This window comes from Electrona antarctica (genome assembly GCF_951216825.1).
Source record: "Electrona antarctica genome assembly, chromosome: 19".
Lineage (NCBI taxonomy): Eukaryota > Metazoa > Chordata > Actinopteri > Myctophiformes > Myctophidae > Electrona > Electrona antarctica.
In genome coordinates this window covers 5,171,771-5,191,544 of record NC_136800.1, presented here as the reverse complement: position 1 = coordinate 5,191,544, position 19,774 = coordinate 5,171,771, and the positions used below count along the sequence as shown (strand labels likewise).

General features: G+C 42.2%; 1 protein-coding gene across 1 annotated transcript; it reads left to right on the top strand.

The window, feature by feature from the left end:
* Positions 1 to 40: 40 nt before the first annotated feature.
* Positions 41 to 18,608, top strand: hfm1 (helicase for meiosis 1; the record flags this gene model as incomplete). Its single annotated transcript, XM_079530320.1, has 39 exons — positions 41 to 108; positions 533 to 654; positions 1,300 to 1,546; positions 2,026 to 2,345; positions 2,718 to 2,759; positions 2,877 to 2,947; positions 3,088 to 3,220; positions 3,814 to 3,965; positions 4,106 to 4,183; positions 4,538 to 4,693; positions 4,877 to 5,077; positions 5,759 to 5,847; positions 6,030 to 6,073; positions 6,638 to 6,739; positions 7,560 to 7,705; positions 8,578 to 8,672; positions 8,780 to 8,913; positions 9,393 to 9,440; positions 9,600 to 9,680; positions 10,213 to 10,304; positions 10,440 to 10,546; positions 10,653 to 10,700; positions 11,411 to 11,508; positions 11,661 to 11,795; positions 12,219 to 12,304; positions 12,445 to 12,528; positions 12,845 to 13,002; positions 13,306 to 13,409; positions 13,498 to 13,710; positions 14,451 to 14,528; positions 14,694 to 14,824; positions 15,464 to 15,543; positions 15,731 to 15,852; positions 15,943 to 16,047; positions 16,968 to 17,285; positions 17,732 to 17,813; positions 18,011 to 18,119; positions 18,225 to 18,382; positions 18,510 to 18,608. The coding sequence occupies 39 exons, from the start codon at positions 41 to 43 to the stop codon at positions 18,574 to 18,576; spliced, it is 4,704 nt and encodes a 1,567-aa protein (XP_079386446.1). The 3' UTR covers positions 18,577 to 18,608.
* Positions 18,609 to 19,774: the final 1,166 nt, after the last annotated feature.

Below are 19,774 nucleotides of genomic sequence, written 5' to 3'. Positions count from 1 at the left end.
TTTTCCCTGGTTTCAGCTGAGCCTGAGTTAATCCGGTGAGATGGTGGACCAGGGTGGCGCCTTTTCCTTGGACAACCTCTTCTTTGAGAGGCCCATTGTCCATAAAGTGTAAGTAGAACACACAAGCAAGACATATAACAGTAGGGCTCTGAGTAGGCCTACATAGAAAGAAACAATATTAGCCTAATGTTTTCTAAACAAATGGTTTTTAGCAGCTTTTTAAAAGCATTGATTGACTGCATTTTTAGGGACAATTTTATATCCTATCCATGGTGAAACTCGCAAACTCTCTACAACACACAAAACTCTAACAACTCATATTAAACCTTAGTTAGGTTTAATATGAGTTGTTGAGTTTGGTGTGTTGTTAGAGAATTAGTAGTTTGGTGTGTTGTTAGAGAATTCGTAGGCCATATAATGGTGTGATAACACCCTTTACAGAATTACGCTGTTTGTTACATTGTACAACCCAGAGTCATGAATAGAACAATCACATATTTATTCCTCCGAGTCTGAATCTCTATATCTACAGAAAGCCGATGTGCCAAGAGGCTGATCCATGGCGGTTGGAAATGCCTCCATCTTTCTCTCAGATCCCAGCCACGCAGGACATCCTTAAGGAGGCAGAGAGTTTCAGTTTCTCATCCTTGTACAGTATGTACTAGTGTGGTTTCTCATCCTTGTACAGTATGTTGTGTGGTGCATAGACTTGAGTAAACATTTCAGTATCTGGCATACACAAGTCTTAACAAACTGAAGGAATACAACTGTTCAGTTGGATTCCTTTTCAGTATGGTATGAAAATCAATTTGCTCATTTTTTAAGGCCTATTCATACTCCATAAACAAAGTGTTTGGGTGAGCGGTGAGTTGCTTATCACCGTGGCGTGAGTGTGTGACGTCATGTTGTAGTTTTCTACAACATATAGTACAGTATGCCTTTTCTACGTTTTTTTCCTAAAAGGACATGTCCAAAATAGGGATAGATTATTTCACTTTAGTGATTTCTTTCAATGACTGTGAAATGTAAACAAACAAATCAAATCTATATATGAAGCCATTAACAGATAAATGTGTCTGCTTATGTGTACTACACTTATACAGTATGGCTGAAGCTGTGAATAGACAATGACATGTATTGACAGTGGTATGGTCCTTTAATTGTATCAAAGTCAACAATCCTGAACTCTACCAAAATATCAGTAGTGCAATTACTGGTACTGACTACAGTACTTAAGTGTAATGATCTTCTTCATAGATTTCTCCCAGAAGCCTGATCAATTGCGGCCATCTCTGACAGACTCAGTTGACACAAGCGTCAAAGTCACCAGTTCTCAGAGATTCAACAATGCAGAGGAAGTGACAGAGGAAACCAGGGACGGCAGGTGTAGTGGCCCTCGGCTGGGTGAAGGGTTCATGGATTCCTCCCGGGATGCCAATCAGTGTGGCAGAGGTGGAGATGAAACCCCGCTGGACTCTGGTCACGGGGCTGTCAAGGGAAAACATTTCACCCTGGACTTCAGCCAAAGACCTCCTCTACGGAGAAGGCAAGCATTTTTATCCAGGAAAACAATGTACAGTATAGCTAAATCCAAATCCCTTTGGTTGTGTTTTGTACATTCAGTTGCAGGCACAGTATAATAAGAGACATGCAGGATAGGATGCTTTTTCCACCCAAAGATAAAACATGATTCTATTTTTATTATTTATTTTAGAAGCCTTTGGGCCCTATTATGCATGTCTTAAGTACCAGGTCTTATTACTTAACTTAAGACCTGGAGGCGTGATCAATGCCATTTGGCTATTCTGAGTGGCCAAACAGCATTGACCACGCCTCCAGGTCTTAAGTTAAGTCATAAGACCTGGTACTTAAGACACGCATAATAGGGCCCATAATGTTTATCCTGCTTATAGAAGCCTCGACATTTCATGACCTCAATTCTTCATTTTCTCTCCCTCCTCCGTCTCTCTCCAATCTCTCTTCCCTCCATTCTTACCTCTGTGACAGTTTGTTTAAACCCCCCAGTGGTCAGGTGCTGAACAGCGGGGGCGACCTGTCAAACACAGACGACCTCAGTGGCAGCAGTCGGGCAATGTCCAGACCTCAAACTTTCCTCAGTCCGGTTACCATGGTGACAGAGCCTCCTCCTTTCCAGCCACCGCCAGGGAAGGCTAGCCAGTCAGCTCCTCGTTTCTCCCCCTGTCCCCCCTTCCCCCTCCCCCACCAGGGCTCATCTGCAGTGAGTGGCCGCCCCCCGCAGAAGGCAGCACGCGCAGAGGCGCAGGACAAGGGCACAAAGAGAGCCCATGTTCTGCCCATGACGCCTCAGCCGCTTCACATAGAAGGTGCATTGACACAGACACAGACCCATGAGTTCTGTGCAAAATGTCATACTTTTGTTCCCCATTTTGTTCCCCATGTATTGATCTATATTTAACTCTGGTATGGCTGCTAAGGCACATTGCCGTTAAAAATATGCCTATATGTTTATGCTAAACACTTACCATATTGTGGTTAATAAATGTCTTTATGTACCATGTCTGTACCAACCTAGCGGTTGTGTTAGATTATAATGAGGTGAAACAAGGTGAGCTCTCCCCACTGACCACTTCATTATACAGTAGGTATACATAGCGGCCACTAGGTGGCAGGCAATTCCAAACCTCTTCTACATGAAAATTGAATGAAAACAATATGATCTTTGTTTTGTTTTTTAGGTTCTTCTGAGTCTGGTGTACTACGACCGGTCTCTGAGATTCGTATCCTTGCGGTCCTGTGCAAAATTAACAAAATTAAAGATTAAAGAAATTGACTTGTTATGATGGAATGTGTGGAATGTAACTTTACCTTGGATTTCCTTAATCAGAATAAAACAGCAGCTAATTTTAGATCAATTTTCAAAGAGTTCCCCTTTTTCAACTATGTTCAGTCCAAAGCATTGGATGATGTAAGTGTATACTGTAAGCTTCCTCCATGTCTTTGACTCCTCAAATTATCACTCTACATAATTTAAAGTCATTTGTGATACTACTGTATATAGCAGCACATTATAACACGAATTGGTTATTTGTTCTCTATTCTTTGCAGGTTCTTTACACAGCTAAGAACTTTGTATGCTGCGCCCCCACTGGCTCTGGTAAGACAGTGCTGTTTGAGCTGGCCATCATCCGCCTGCTGATGGAGACCTCAGAGCCCTGGACAAATGTCAAAGTCGTGTACAGTGAGTGCATTATGGCAGTGGTACCCAAACCTTTTCATGTGAAGGACCCCCAAAATGACACTCATTAGCCTGCCGACCCCCCATTGGAAAATATATGCCAAATACCCCCATAAGAGAAGAGTTTTACAGCTCTAGCAGTGATTTTCAACCATTTCAAGGTCCCCCAGTTTGACATGCAACAGGCTACGGACCCACATTTAATGGCATTTCTATCTCTAAGACCCCAATTTATATTGTAAATTCATTTACAATATAAATTCTCATTTAAATTCTCAGTCAAACATATTATTCAACTGTATTTGTGAGATAATGCACATATATAAAAAGTAGGGCTGGGACTTTAACTGATTAATTGAGATTAAATAATTTCAGAAACAATAACGCGATAAAAGCGCATTTTAATCACACAGTTTTTGCAGAAAAGAACCTTACCAAAATCTGTTTTAATTGACCAAAAAAAGCTTCTCAGGGCAAATATTGATATGCAATTAAAATGCGATTAATTTTGATTAATTAATTACAATGTTTCAAATTAATTACGGTAGATCGAGTCCCAGCCCTAATAAAAGGACGCTCCTTTCTGTGTTGGCCAGTGGCCCCGATCAAAGCTTTGTGTAGTCAGCGCTTTGAGAATTGGAAGGAGAAATTTGGTCCTCTGGGGCTAAGCTGCAAGGAGCTGACCGGAGACACCGAGATTGACGACTTCTTTGAGATTCAGGATGCCCACATCATCACGACCACACCTGTGAGTGACACAACACTGCACAGTCAATCTCTTTCTACATTGTCAAGCGTGTGTGTGTGTGTGTGTGTGTGTGTGTGGGGGGGGGGGGGGGGGGGGGCTAATTGATGTAAATTCATAATCTGTTTTTCTTTTGCTATCAGGAAAAATGGGACAGCATGACAAGGAAATGGAAGGACAATTGTCTGTTGCAACTTGTCAGCCTCTTCCTCATTGATGAGGTCAGAGAGTTTCGCAGACATTCTGTCAATTAACTTATATAGGTTTATTACCTATGTTTGGTATCGTTTATGTGGTGGAATTTCGGTCTGAATAGGGTGTTCTAATACTGCTCATATATCCAGGCTGTATTAGAGAAAATGTTACATTTTATTCAACATGTAGAAATGCCAGCATCTAATTTTATCTCCCTGGTATGTATTCAAACTGCATAAAAAATAAAGTATGAACAAAACGCTGTGTCTAGTCTACTAGTAGGCTAGTAGCCAGTAGCCACCTCCCCTTTTCTTCTTTTCCTACCCCATGTTTCTAACTGCTGCTACTACTTTTGGCAACTGAATTGACCTTTTTACCAGGTGCATGTGGTAAAGGACACGTCTCGTGGGGCCACTCTGGAAGTGGTGGTGAGCCGAATGAAGGCGGTGCACACCTATCGGACAGCAACAAAGCCACAGGAAAACCTCTCCATGAGGTTTGTGGCTGTGTCAGCCACCGTACCCAACATAGCTGATGTACGTGGCTGGGAAGTGTTAAAGAACATTTTATAAATAATATTGCACACATGTTTATGTTCTGACGTTGCTATGAATGACTATCAGGTGTGTCACATCGCCTCAATCTGTCTGAAATCATTAACGGCATATGTCATCTGTATCAAAATGTAACGTGATGTTGGAATTGTTTGTCTGTGCCAGATAGCAGATTGGCTATGTGATGAAAACGGCCCGGCCACCTATCTAGAGATGGACGAGAGCCACCGTCCAGTGAAACTGAGGAAGGTGGTGCTTGGATTCCCGTGCAGCCCAAACCAGACAGAGTTCAAGTTTGACCTGTCACTTAACTACAAGATGGCTAACATCATACAGACCTATTCTGACCAGAAGCCTACATTAGTGGTAGGTGGCATGCAACACAGCTAAAAAGGGTATCTTTGAAAAACAAAGAAGGGTCCCGCACACTGTCAGAAAACTTGCCAGAAATGTTGCTCTTTATTCAACGTTTCGGTCTATTCGACCTTCATCAGGACAGACAATACAGGACACAATAACAACCAAACATTTATAGACCACACCCCCAGTAAGAAGGTCATGGAGATGCAGGTCATTGGCTGCACAGATAACCAGAACCCTTAAGACACTCCCCTCAAAACCATATTGAACCCACCCTAAATAGAGAAAAGGTGTATGCAATCCCATAAAACAAAATACAACAATTTATCAGGGTCAGGGCATCACTAAAGAACAAAGGATCATATGACAGTGTAAGTCATCCAGGTCTTCAATATCTAAAAGACAAGAAAAGTCATATTAGTGGACCCAAAAGTTTAAAAACACAGTGAGAATACAATATTATAGAGAAGCCACAAGAGTACAAAAAATAATACAAAAAATAAAAGCACAAATATATAAAGGCAGTCCATCCAATCAACGCATGATAAATCGCAGCATAATGTTAAGTGTGAATTCATCATTAAGACACTTAGGGGCCAGGGTTTGCAATGTAATAATCAACACAGCTAAGCGTTTAGAAAAATGTTGCTAGATTGGATTCTCACGATCATATCTGTGCTCTGGTAGTTTTGCTCCACGAGGAAAGGTGTCCAGCAGTCAGCTGCTGTTCTGGCCAAGGATGCTAGGTTCATTATGAGCATTGAGCACAAACAAAGGTAGGTCAAGTCATCTCGAGACACACACGCGCGCGCGCACGCACACACACATGCGCGCGCACACACACACACACACACACACACACACACACACACACACACACACACACACACACACACACACACACACGAATACTATTCATTCAAATATTTCTGTGTGTCTAATTTATAATCATTTGCAGGCTGATGAAATATGCAAACTCTATCTTGGATTCAAAATTGAAAGGTATGATTTTTGTTTAAATAAACCTACCTGAGCTGAGAATATATTAGCTGTCACACTTCTAAACGCAGTGTCTACTGTCTATAGGTGGTGCTTTTCCCCTCCTAGAGTTGGCATTGGGTTTGGGTTTGCTCCCACAGTTTGCTCGCTGCACGCAGTGACCTGTCAGCCTCATCCTCCTCTCTCTGACCTATTGAACCAATAATGTGAATGCTTTATAAATACTCTGGGAGACCTATAGACATATTAACCCATTGGGCGGGAACCTGTTTGGGTGTTTTAACTAAGCATTATGCTATACTTTAGCTATTGAAAAATAGCAGATCTACAAGCTCATACAGAGCTTGTAGGTCTGCTATTTTTGAAAAATCGTGAAAATGTGGCACAAATCTTTGAATATATATTCTTTCAGCCCCAGCTCAGAATTGAAATCCCCTGCCAAGTGTGATTACAACTTTTTCGTTTTTTTTACTGTACGAGAGGGCTTTGTGTGTGTGTGTGTGTGTGTGTGTGTGTGTGTGTGTGTGTGTGTGTGTGTGTGTGTGCGTGCGTGCATGTACTTTCCAGACCTGGTCACGTTTGGTGTTGGCTTCCACCATGCAGGGGTTGATGTTTCTGACAGGAAGGTAGTGGAAGCAGCCTTTACCCATGGAGACCTCCCTGTCCTCTGTGAGATATGTTAATTGATTGCTGAACATTATATGATAATTTATATGATAAAGATTTCCTGCGTTCATACTACTGATGTACAGTAGCAGAAATGGAGTAGGTTATTATGCAAGCCAGAGCCATCTAATAGAAGAGTTACGATATAGAGGGGGCAGAAACCGAGCGCTGTTCATGCAGCCTGAACTGAGACAAGCTGGAGTTGGAAATACATTGTTTTCAACGAGGGTGGCGTAAATAAGATCTATTTTAAGCATGTGTGCAACATGACAACTGTTTTAAAGTATTGTACAGTAACAACTAAAGTCTCTTTAATGTTTATGTTGTACTATTACTACAAAACTATCTAAAATTAAGGGATTTAAGATCATTAAAGCTGGGCTGTTGCCTGAGTCCAATGCATTTCTGCCTACTTCCGGTCCAGGACTTAATTGGCCCAGTTGGTTGTCCCCATACTCAATAGAAGTCTATGTAGAAGAGCCGCCATTGGACTGGCCCCATGAAGTGAACGCAGTTTGCGTAACTCTGTCTATATCTAAGGCTCTGATGCAAGCTACGGTCATGTTGTCATTGGCCTGCTTTTGTATGTATTCAAAATACATAGAATGTTTCTGTATGGGACAAAGCTAACAGAACCATACACCGAGGGTGAACATAATGCTCTTCATTTGTACCAATGGTCAGTAGAGTCACCAGCAAGTACATTTCTGGTCTTTTTTTTCTCTCTCTATATATCTCAGTCACCACTAGTACTCTGGCTATGGGGGTGAACATGCCAGCCCACCTGGTGGTGATAAAGTCTTTCTCTCTCTCTATATCTCAGTCACCACTAGTACTCTGGCTATGGGGGTGAACATGCCAGCCCACCTGGTGGTGATAAAGTCTACTATGCACTACATGGCAGGCTCCTGTGTGGAGTACAGCGAGGCTGACATGCTGCAGATGATCGGAAGAGCTGGGAGACCACAGGCAGGTGGTGCCATATAGTGGCAACATTTGATTTGACAGAACGGACGATATTGACTTCAACTGGTGACTTGTGTAATGCAGGGGTTCTCAACCCGTGGGTCGCGACCCCTCGGGGGGTCGCCAAATTAGTTTGGGGGGTCCCCAAATTATTTTCAAATAATAATATTTCTTTTTTTTTTGTGATTTTTTTCACGATTTTTCAAAAATAGCAGACCTACAAGCTCGTAGCGCGCCACTCGGTGGCGCGCTATGAGCTTGTAGATCTGCTATTTTTCAATAGCTAAATTATAACATAATGCTTAAAACACCAAAAGGGGTTCCCGCCCAAAATGGGTTAAGGTTATTGTAGCAGTCAATTTATATTGGGGGTCGGGAGGGGGCGGGGCGGGGGTCCCGAGACATTGCCAAAGCATTTCCGGGGGTCCCCGGCCAAAAACGTTGAGAACCCCTGGTGTAATGTACCATGCCATATTAACTATTCACAGAGTAATGGCTTTACTTTATCCAAAGTTATTAAAACATCACCAAACTTACCTGAATAATTTAGTCGTTTAGTCGGCTAAAACATGGTTTCACTGTTAATATCTGTACATCAAAGATGTTTCCTTTGTAAGTCAACCTTTGTCTACTTTAAAATGCTTTATAACGCAATGGTGAGGTAGCTTTGATCAAAAAGAACCAGACAATGATACTTAAAGTATGTTCCATTATGTATCTCAAGCAAGTTGATTTTCATATCAAATTGAAATTGAAGTTGGTGTCCTCAAAAAGATAATAGGCCTATATCGCAGCTAGTAATTGGCAGTGTTAATGTCAACTAGTAAACTGAATTGTATAATAAGTTGCTCAGAAGTTTGGATTTGCACTTCTAGTTCGATACATCAGCGACCGCAGTGATCATGACCAAATTCCAGACCAAGGACAAGTACATGACGTTTCTGAATAGAGCGGAAATCATTGAAAGCAGGTATGAAAACAAAACTCTTCAGCTCTCCTATATGTCTCTTTCACACTTACACACGTACTAAATATAGCCAAAAATATCCATATCAAAAGTATACCTCTGTCACCCAGCTTACATGGTCACCTGGTAGAGCACCTGAATGCTGAGATAGTCCTCCAGACCATAAGTGACGTCAACATGGCTCTGGACTGGATACGCTCAACCTTTCTCTACATAAGAGCCCTCAAGAACCCCAAGCACTACGGTCAGAGAAAACAACCTGCATTAGAACGAGCAGAGATTAAAATAGGGTGCATTATTGCATCCCAAAATGCAGTTCATAGTTAAGGGACGCAATAAAACAACGACCTCTGCATCCACGGGATGCACTACTGTACTACTGTACTGTTTCTTATTCTAGTTTATTTTGCTAGCTTTAGTTATAATAATCATTTCTTCTTCTGTTTTCTACATGAATATAACCACATTATAACCATATAAAATGAAATGGGAGTTAAATGCTGCAATTTGTAAAAGAAAATGGCAAAATGTAACTCCTAAATGTCGTTGAAATGGGACTCATAAAATGTCCCTGGGACTCATCTAAAAGACCATCCCTGCATACTCATTACATTGAAAACCTATTTACATCACTGAATTAGGTTGCAGTTGTGGTTATTTACAGAATTGTAATTGGCCATTTCACTTAATACGAGCATTCTTCTCGTCGTGTTCCCAATGTAGGTTTCTCCACGGATCTTGATAGATGTGGAATCGAGGCCAAATTACAAGGTGGGATACATCTGTTACACTCCATGTTTTTAATAGGGTTATAGATGACTTTCTTGGGATGCTGTAAAAGGCTTTACACCAGAGGCTATTTGTGCTGAGTGCAGAAGACGTTAACCTAATAATCGCAACTTCAACTAAAGTACAGTCCCTGTCCCACAGAGCTGTGTCTGAAGAACCTCAACTCCCTGTCTTCCATTGGTCTAATTACCATGGACGAGGACATCAATATTAAACCTACAGGTAGAGAATCCTGAAGGCTAGATCATGAACATACGTAAATGATGCTATGAATGAAAATATGCATATATTCTTACACAGCACAGGTATTGTCCCACATTTTAGTAGTTTTCACCATGGCCGTATACTTCCAGCTTTAAGTCAGTGATTTAATGTTTGGTTTGTGTTTGTTGTGCACATTTTGCTGGTTTATTAGGATTTCCTTTGTTTGAGCCTGATCGCTGACGTCTTTAGTATATGCCCATACATAGGCATGCCCCCTTTTGTGGCCACATATGGAGCTAACTGATTTGCATGACGACACATTGAGGTTAGACAACACACTCCACATTTGGGCGTAGCCGCATTGGACACTCCTTATATGGTTATGGCTGAGAACAACATGTTTTCTGATGGGGGTTGGCGGCCAAATACATATAATTCTAGGGGTCCTTGACATGAAATATTGAGCACCACTAATACAGAAACATAGGTATTTCAGAAAGCCATTTTTTAGAATCGTCCTCAGGTCTAAATGACAGTATTTGTCTTCCAGAGGCAGGCAGGCTGATGGCCAGGTATTTTGTTGCCTTTGACACCATGAAACAATTCAGCAACGTAGTCGGCACCGAGACTCTAGCTGAGATGGTAGGTTCCCCTGATGAAACACAGCATTCTTTGTATAATATTTGGAACGGCCATGTTTACATGGAACTGTCCGTGAAAGTGCAGGCAGCACAGATACGCCAGACTGTTTAGAAAATCAATGGCTCTGTGTAACAGATTGGGCTGGTGGTGAAGGGCAAAGAGTTCAGCGATGTTCAGCTGAGGGTGAATGAGAAGAGAACCCTGAACACGCTGAACAAGGATAAGAACAGGATCACCATTAGGTCAGGAAATAATAACCAGCATGTTTAAAGTTCCTTGTGTGAGCAAGATTAGATCATTAATTTGTTGGATCTGGCAATTAAAGAAATGTCATACGTCTTTTCCCAGGTATCCTATGGAGGGGAAGATAAAGAGCAACGATATGAAAGTGAACTGGTAGGTATAGATTTATGCTTTATTAGCTTTAATGCAGTACATTCCTGAGCTGTGCCCTAGCGAGGGAACATATGTATGTTCTCTCAGCCCTATGTTCCCTCAAGACCAATCTGGGAACACTTTGTTCGTAAGAAAAGGGAGAGAGATTACCTCAAGACGAACAACAACACCCCCAGTCCTGACCCTAACCCAGGGGTGTGCAACTTTGACGATGGAGAGGATCTACAAGTTCAAAACGTGTTGCATCGCGACGCGTTTTGAACTTGTAGATCGGCTATTTTTGCTATATTTGAATTGAAATCCTGAAAAGTCATTTTAACTAAATACAAATATATTGGACATAAAAAAGACAATAACATTATTTGTAATACTACTAATTTAGACTGTAAGTAATTAAAGCGGGTCATGTTTGCATGTTTGGAATTGTAACAGCTGAAATCAATAACATATCGTTATTCCGAAATTAATCTGAGGGCCACATTAAGTGAAGGTGGGGGCCGCATGTGGCCCGCGGGCTGCCAGTTGCCCATGTATGCCCTAACCCCTAACCGCAAGCCGAACCCTAAACCAAGGGAATATAGACCTTGAGGGAATGTAGACATGACCCTAGTAGGAAATGGACGTCAGAGTTTATAATTTGGATATAACTGTATACATACCATATATGCGAGTGTATGTGTGTGTTGTGAAAGCACTGCACTTGTATACAGTTTGATTCAGGCTCAGCTGGGCTCCATCCCAATCCAAGAATTCGGCCTCACGCAGGACAGTGCAAAAATATTCAGGAATGGAGTGCGCATCAGCAAGTGTATGTACAAAACATAATTCACAATTTCCTCACATTTTTGTTTTACAGTATTTCCACTTCTGCATCATTACTTGCCAATTCACTGGTTCTGGAATATCATTGTAGATATGTGAAATGTTTGGTAACGATTTGATTTTACATGTTGTCACCAGGCTTGTCAGAGTTTCTCAACCAGCGGTCAAAGGCAGGTTTCACAGCTCTACTCAACTCGTTGCTCCTGGCCAAGTGCTTCAGAGCCAAACTATGGGAGAACTCACCCTATGTCTCTAAACAACTGGAGAAAATAGGTGGGGCAAGGATTATATCAGTACATGAATGTTATAAGTTAAAAACTAAATGTAAAAAAATATATATTAAAAACTCAATCAGGAAACTATGCTGGGGGAAATCGTGTGTGTTTGTGTGTGTGTGTGTGTGTGTGTGTGTGTGTGTGTGTGTGTGTGTGTGTGTACGTGCGTGCGTGCGTGCGTGCGTGCGTGCGTGCGTGCGTGCGTAATAATCATGTATTCCAGGCCATGTGTTATCTGTCACTGTCGCCATCTTGTGTGAATGCAACAATGTGGTTGATTAATCTAATCAGACACATGTGTAACTGACTGACTCAATATCCAATTGCATTAATACTGTCTATATCCATTGTACAGTATGCTTGTATTTTCGTAGACATAAACTGTTCAAATATGTGCATAACAACCACCATGTGTTCCTAGGCCTAACCCTATCGACTGCTATGGTGAATGCTGGACTCACCACTTTCAACAAAATAGAACAGACCAACCCCAGGGAGTTAGAGCTGGTCAGTTGGCACAAGAGTTCAAAATTACAATCTCTCATGGATGTCTCCATTTATGCGAAGGAGAGGTGTTGAGTCACACACACACACACAGACATGCATGGCGGATGGCTCTTGCATTTGTCCACTTGTGTTTTTTCCAGATTGTCAACAGACACCCGCCATTTGGAAATCAAATTAAAGATTCTGTCCTACACCTCCCCAAGTATGAAGTTACTTTGGAGCAGGTAAACAGGGTTACACAATATAACTGCCAAAAGAGCAAGTTTAACATCTGCTTGTGGATCATATTATTGCTTGGATTATGGACTATACCAGTCTAAATACAGGCCATTGTCTACTCACAGCTTGGCCCATAATATATCGTACATAAACACAGACCATTTTGCTATTATTGGCTATTGTTTAGAGGTCACGGTTGTCGTATGTTTGTTTACATTTTGTCTGGATGTTAAAATGCTATCAAACGTAACAAAATAATTGAATGTTAGCTAACCAAAACCGTGTGGTTATGAGACTAGTATCTCTTGTTTTATTCCCTAGCTGCCGAGGTACAACTCTGCCACAGCAGAGATTGTGGTGACGATTAACCTGAAGAACCAGCAGCATCTGCTGTCCAAGAGAACAGCTCCAGACTACCACTACGTCACTCTTATCGTAGGAGACTCGGACAATAATGTCGTATTCCTACAGAAACTCACGTGAGGAAATACAATTAGACAACTGATATCTACACTAACTGAATCTAATGCTTTTAAAACTCTTATTAGCTCTCTTATTCTCTCTCTCATTCTCTCTCTCTCTCTCTCTCTGTCCCCTCACACGCACACACACACACACACACACACACACACACACACACACACACACACACACACACACACAGCCATGTCAAAACCACTTTTACTGGGTTCACACGCACAGTCTGAGCTGTGTTGTTTAGGGCGAGGCAAATTACGACATAGAATTGTGTCATATGCACTCATTGTTTAATTTCCCCCCAGGGACCTTGTGTTGCTGAGGTCTGGCAGCTGGTCAAAGAAGATTGAAGTGTTGAAGGCCTCCAAGGGAGAGGAGATCAGTGTCAACCTGATCAGTTCAGAATATGGTCAGCCAGCTAATGTCTCACTTTAGCTTTGACTGTCGTATAGTGTTTTCGTTAACAGAATTTTCACATTTAATTTCTACTCCGGTAGTGGGTCTGGACATCCAGCAGAAGTTCAGCGCATTCTACTCTGGGGCCAAGAGGTTCGGGGCTGAACCCAGTGAGCCTCCACACCACACTCCGTGGAACATGCAGCGTATTCCTGGTAATCAGAGAACACAAACCACTGGACAGAGAGCCAATCCCACCGCACTGACGCCTCAGCCTACAGCGCAGGCTAAAGCTACGTCAGCTACAGAACAAGGTACATTCACTAGTAAGAGACCACACCACTGCTCAAGTTTAGGGGTGTTTATTGCACAAGTGAGATGTAGTTGTATTGATGAGGAGCCCGAGGAGGGCGAGACTCAGGGTGGGGGCGTAGTCTCGGGAGCATGGCCGCCTCGGCTCGGACGCTGCCCCCCTCGGGGCTCCTGGGAGAGGGAGAGAGAAAGAAGTGTTAGCGGGGCAAGGCTGAGGATGGAGGGGGTTAGTTGGGGAGGAGGGGGGGGGGATTTGAAAGCGCGAGGCAGTATCAAACAGGTAAGGGATGAGATAAGAGGTGTATTTATGCTGTGGGGAATGTTACGTGATTGGCTGTGAGACTAGGATGCAGGTGAACTCGATAAGGAGATAGGGAAGCTGAGTGATCGGGTTGAGCAGTGGGCGTTCTCCACTCCTGAACCTGTGTTGAACACAACTTCATGTAGCCTATAGAGTGCATTACAAACACATACACCAAGAGGTACATACAAACCCTGCCCGGAGTGCCCGCACCAAGATATGACCATTCATGTAATTTTGAGCTTGGAATCTTGATTGTGGCCGTAAACCTTTGAGCTTTACCCAAAAGTTAATCATCTTTTTTTGGGTAGCCTGAGCCTACTGAACATTCTCACCAAGTTCCTTATACGAATAATAATGTATATGCTTTGTTGACTAATATAATAGTGGATTTATAGTGTGATATATACAGTAGTTGTTGTTTTTTCTCTTGATATGCAGACCCTGCACAGACAAATGCCGTTAAGAGACAGTGCAATCATTTCTGCAAGAATAAGGACCAGTGTGCCCATGACTGCTGTGAGTATAATCACACACCATACATACCTGTGTGTGTGTGTGTGTGTGTGCGTGCGTGCGTGCGTGCGTGCGTGCGTGCGTGCGTGCGTGCGTGCGTGCGTGCGTGCGTGTAAACTTTACCTTGTCTCACATGATTAAACCAGTTGTCTTTCCTGTGTTTCTAAGGTAAAGTAGGAGTAACAGTGTTACAGAAAACGGAGAAAACAGCGAACCAGGACTACAGCTTCTCTTCCTACCTCAGAGACCTGAAGAATAGAAGTGACACACTGACTGAAACACCTGTCAAACGACTCAAGGTGCTGGGAAATACAGGCAGACATCACATAATTGAAATAGGCGTCACCATTTGCTCTCAAGGTGGACCAGGTCCATTGCTCTCAATTGACTTCTGAAGGAGTGAAGAAAGTATTAGTTGTTTTAGATTTGATCCATGACAATGTTTGGAACTCTATTGTGATCTTAAAGGTATATTCAGTGATTTCACTTCATTCAAATATCACTTATTTTTTCTTTTTTTTGGACAATCCTCCCTACTATAGAGTGTGCTGACCATATAAGGAGTTCCTCCCTGTCCCCAGTGAGCCCCTGGGGTCAAAAAACCCTAGTTTCAGTTTTGGTGGCGGGTGGCAAAGCCTTCATCCAATCAGGATGAGAGGGGCCTTCCTCCAATCATGATCGAGTGGGGGAGGGCCTTGGTGCACATGCTGTTGGCCTGTTGCACTTCCCCCACTGTAGAGAGTGTGCATGTGCACATTTTGTTACCGGGGCGGACTGGGTGGTTTTCCAAATCACCCAAATCACTGAATGCTCCTTTAACCACAGAGCCACGTCATACCTACACACTCAAGTAAAACGTCTAGCGTGAGCGTTACTTTCTTTATTGCTGAAATCAGTGTGCTTGGACTGTGCTTTGACGCTCTGTTTTATTTCTCTAGATGAAGATGAGCGGGGAGGCCGGGGGCCATCTGCAACAGTTTTCCTACAAACCTAAGGAGATATTACCATCTCTCTCCAGGTAAACACATTTTAATTAGTATGTTAGTCAACGCCGAAACAGCAGAATATGTCCACATTCACCAATTACTCTTCTCAAAGGCACCTAGAAAAAAGGGAGAGAGAAATAATATATATCAGCGAATGAATACCATCACTGATGATGGGCTCACTTACATTCGTGCCTGTTTTTTGCATTTTACTTTAAGGTATGAGGGAAGTCGCTATGAACCTTCGGCGAACCCTAGTCAAATTGCGACTGTGGATCTGACTGGTGAGGACTCTATAACGCCACAGGACAGCGCTTATCTGGAGGATGAGTATAGCTATGGTACAGATTTCAAATTATTTTCACTGTTTAAATATGCGTATGTCTCTGTCCACCTCTCTTACGTTCTCCTCCTCTCTGTTTCTTCTTGAGACGATATTGACTACCTGGACAACATGTGCGAGATGGTAGAACAGAGTGGGGCTGCGGCTCCACCGCCTGCGCAAACCTCTGCTGCACCTCCCGTTCATTTCCAAAGTATGTTGGTTCCTCATGGCTCACTGTTTTTTAAGGCTCACACTTAAAGGGACACTTCACCCTTTTTGCTAAAAGATATATGTTAATGACGTTTAGAAGATTTAGAACACTTTCCTGGCGTGTGTAATATGTGGTTTTAGATATTTTAGATTTTAGCAGTGAGCCCAGTGTCTCTGATGTCATGGACACTGGGCTCACTTACTTCCTGGAATACAATTCCCATAATGCTTTGTTGCACTGCTCCTCTTTGTGGATAGGGGGAGGGCTGTCTTACTGAGGCGACATGTAGTGCAGGAAGTAAGTGAGGCCAGTGTCTATGACATCAGAGACAGCTGGGCTCACTGCTAAAATCTAAAATATCTAAAACCACATATTACACACATAAAGACCCCCCAGGAAAGTGTTCTAAATCTTCTAGACGTCAATAACACATTTTTTGAGGGTGAAGTGTCCCTTTAACCTGAATCCTATTGTTAAATTAGACATAATGTCAATACATTCTCTATGTGTGTTAAGAGCTTGCGCTCTCACCTCTATGAATGTGCTACCATCCCTTGTAAAATGATGCATTGAGTATTCTGATTCTCATGGTGCATTTACTCGTATGCAGACCAAATCGCCTTCGCAGAAAAATGTTTGCCGCACTGGTACTGTATATGCACTATGTCACTCCAGAAATCGGCGTTGGAGAGTGCAATGGACCACGCTTGTCTGGAAATGCTTTCTAAATGATGTCACTGTTTTCAGTTCAACAAAACAATATAATTCTGTTAACATTTTAGGCAAGATATTGGACATCTAATCAGCCATTATTGATTACCATAGGTTCGATATTTGTAGTGCCATAACGTGTGACCCACTGTGCCTCTTCGCTGGTAGTGAAAAGCCAGTGGACTAACAGTGGATGCTTCTGTTTTCAGGCTCCTCAGTGTGGAGGAGACCAGGTACCAGCTTTGGTGACAGTCGGGACCTGAACCCTGTTGTAAACCAGAATAATAGAATTTACCCAGCTTCCTCAAAGAGCTCTGGCAGCACAGTGTCAAACCAGAATGTGGAAAGTGGTTATGCCCCTTCCCTACAATCGCCCAGCGTTAACTTTGACCTGGGAAGTGATTGGGATGACTGGGATGACTTTGACGATGAGAGTTTGGAGCATGCCAGCAAGACGTCTCTGTCCATTTGTACCCATGAAGCTAAAACACAGGTCCAGCAAGCTGTGGGTTACAATGTGCAAAAAGGTACATAGCATTTTGAATATCATTAAAGGAATGAAGATTCAATTTCTTTTGACTAGACACATTGTATTGGATTTCAAGACACAATACTGGCCACATTGGCCACACAATAGACTTTATTGTAACTGGCCACACCATAGAAATAAACATATAAAACTGACATTCATACAGTAGCAATGCTGTGCTTGTTCTGTGTCAAACATGGAAGAGGGAAGTCCATTGGAGCTTCCATTTTTTCAATATGTTGTTGGTTGTAGCGATTATCATAATTGTGCCCCCTAGCAAAGTATGTGGCTGTAAACACGGAATTGCTTATGAACTATCTATACTTTTATATCTGTCGGCCACACGCGTGTTGTTTAGTTTAGTGTATGAACTGCTGATCTATGCCTACAATATTGTTATTCACTTCTTAACAACAACAGAACCTACTTATCTCATATGTGCAGACTGTGCCACCAAATCAGCACCACTACCCACCAGTCTTGCACAGGCTGCACCACGCTTGAACACAGCTAACACACCACTCAGGTATCTCCAGCAAATCATATGCTTAATAGTAGTAATTATACTAAAACAATGTGATATTATAAACCGTCAAATTACACTTAAGATATCCTTTCAGGAATTGCCAACACTTCTACTGTACTTAGACCCTCAAGCAGGTCAAAGCAAGTGGGATTTCAAAACTTTTGGTTTTGATGTCATGAGATTTATAATTGTTTTAGGTTAATCTCACCACCTGTCACTCCGGCAATCAGAGGATCAGGAACCCCCTCCCTCACAATCAGACCACAGAAAAGACTGACTCGTCCCTGGGACCAGCAGGATAACAAGGTGTGTGTGTGTGCGCGTGTGTGCGTGCGTGCGTGGTATATGTGGTATATTTTTTATACCACACTTAGAAAGTCTGTGTCACATGTATGTTGTCTCGTTGTGCAGGCACAGAGCATATTCAGTCCACAGTTACCAGTCAAGGCACCAGAATCACTTCCAGTGCAAAATGTGACAAGAAGGACCCCACACTGCCCACAGGCTAAAGGATTTGATTTCTTCTCAAACAGTGGCCAAACCACACAGAGCTCATCTGGCATAAGCAGGTAGACGGCATTTCCATTGTACTTTATTCCATGTCGACATTTTAAGCTACAGAATATATTTTTAAAAGAAGAATACAATTTTATATGAATGTGTTATTACGCTTTTGCATTCCGCCTGTCTTTTCAGGTTGCAGACTGACAGCAGCAGCAAAGAAGAGGAGGCTTTTCTGGGGATATTCGATGGAATATTTTAGACATGCTTGCTTATCTGATTCTGACATGGTGGATATGTGTCATGATATAGCATGCTTCTTGTTCACTGTTCACTTACACTTTTTGTGTAACAGTGTTGTTTATATAAATATACGGTATGAATAGTTGTACAATACACACAAATATTCAAACATTTTTATTTATTTTGAAACGGAATTTAAACCAACGAGCTTTCACTGGGTTTCTCTAAATGTGTAACTAAACCTGTTTTTAATAGAAGTAAAGTTGATATTCAAAGGTAATGAGGATCGTGTTGTGCTCAATTTATGCTCTGTCATAATAATGAATTGCATTTTATAGCGCTTTTCCAAGTGCTCAAAGCGCTTTACAATGGTTCATTCATTCATACATTGGGAGGTGAAGCGGCGAACAGTCGATGCCAGCGTCCTCACTTCCCACATCCGCCGACCCAGTGATCATTGGACGACCTGCTCTACCTCCTGAGCCACAGCCACCCTATAAATGTTGTATAAACATCATACTACAGTGTTGTGCACCAAGTTCTGCCAACAATAGCCGATCTACAAACAGTTGGGAGCTTGTAGATTGTGTATTTTCAGCACGAGTATACATCAGGCTTTTTTTTTCCTGTGAGGAGAGACTCATTCTGTTGGGATAAAGAAAATAGACAGTAATATGGAAAAACAGATTTGCCAAGGAATATATAATGAAAGAAACCGGAAGATTCAGTTAGTGTTTGCAAAGAAAAAGAGCTATAGCTGCTCTCCAGTGGGAAAAATATGTTTCATTATTTTTTGCTGTGTCTGCATCTGATAAAAGTAAGAAGTGGAGGATGATGACAAACTCTGGGAGAAGGGATTGTGTTGTTTTAACCAGACTGAGACTGAGACTGGGACATTGTGGTCTACTCTAGCCAGTTTGAATATAAAAGACACAGGGAAACATCCAGACGACTGTCAGTGTGAAAATCTGGAGACAGTGCAACATGTTCTCTTCAATATCTTATGACTTATGTAGGATACTAATTACAGGCAGCAGCAGTTATCCCGGGAATTCTCAGATCTAGGCATATATATTTCTCTATTGAGTCTATTTTCTATGTCTGGGGTGAATTTTTGGAAGCCAATCTTCTCCAGTCAACTGGTCAAAGGTGTAAAACAGTAAAGAGTAAACCCTTGCCTGTAGAGGGCGGCATTACGCTTCTTAATGTACATTATG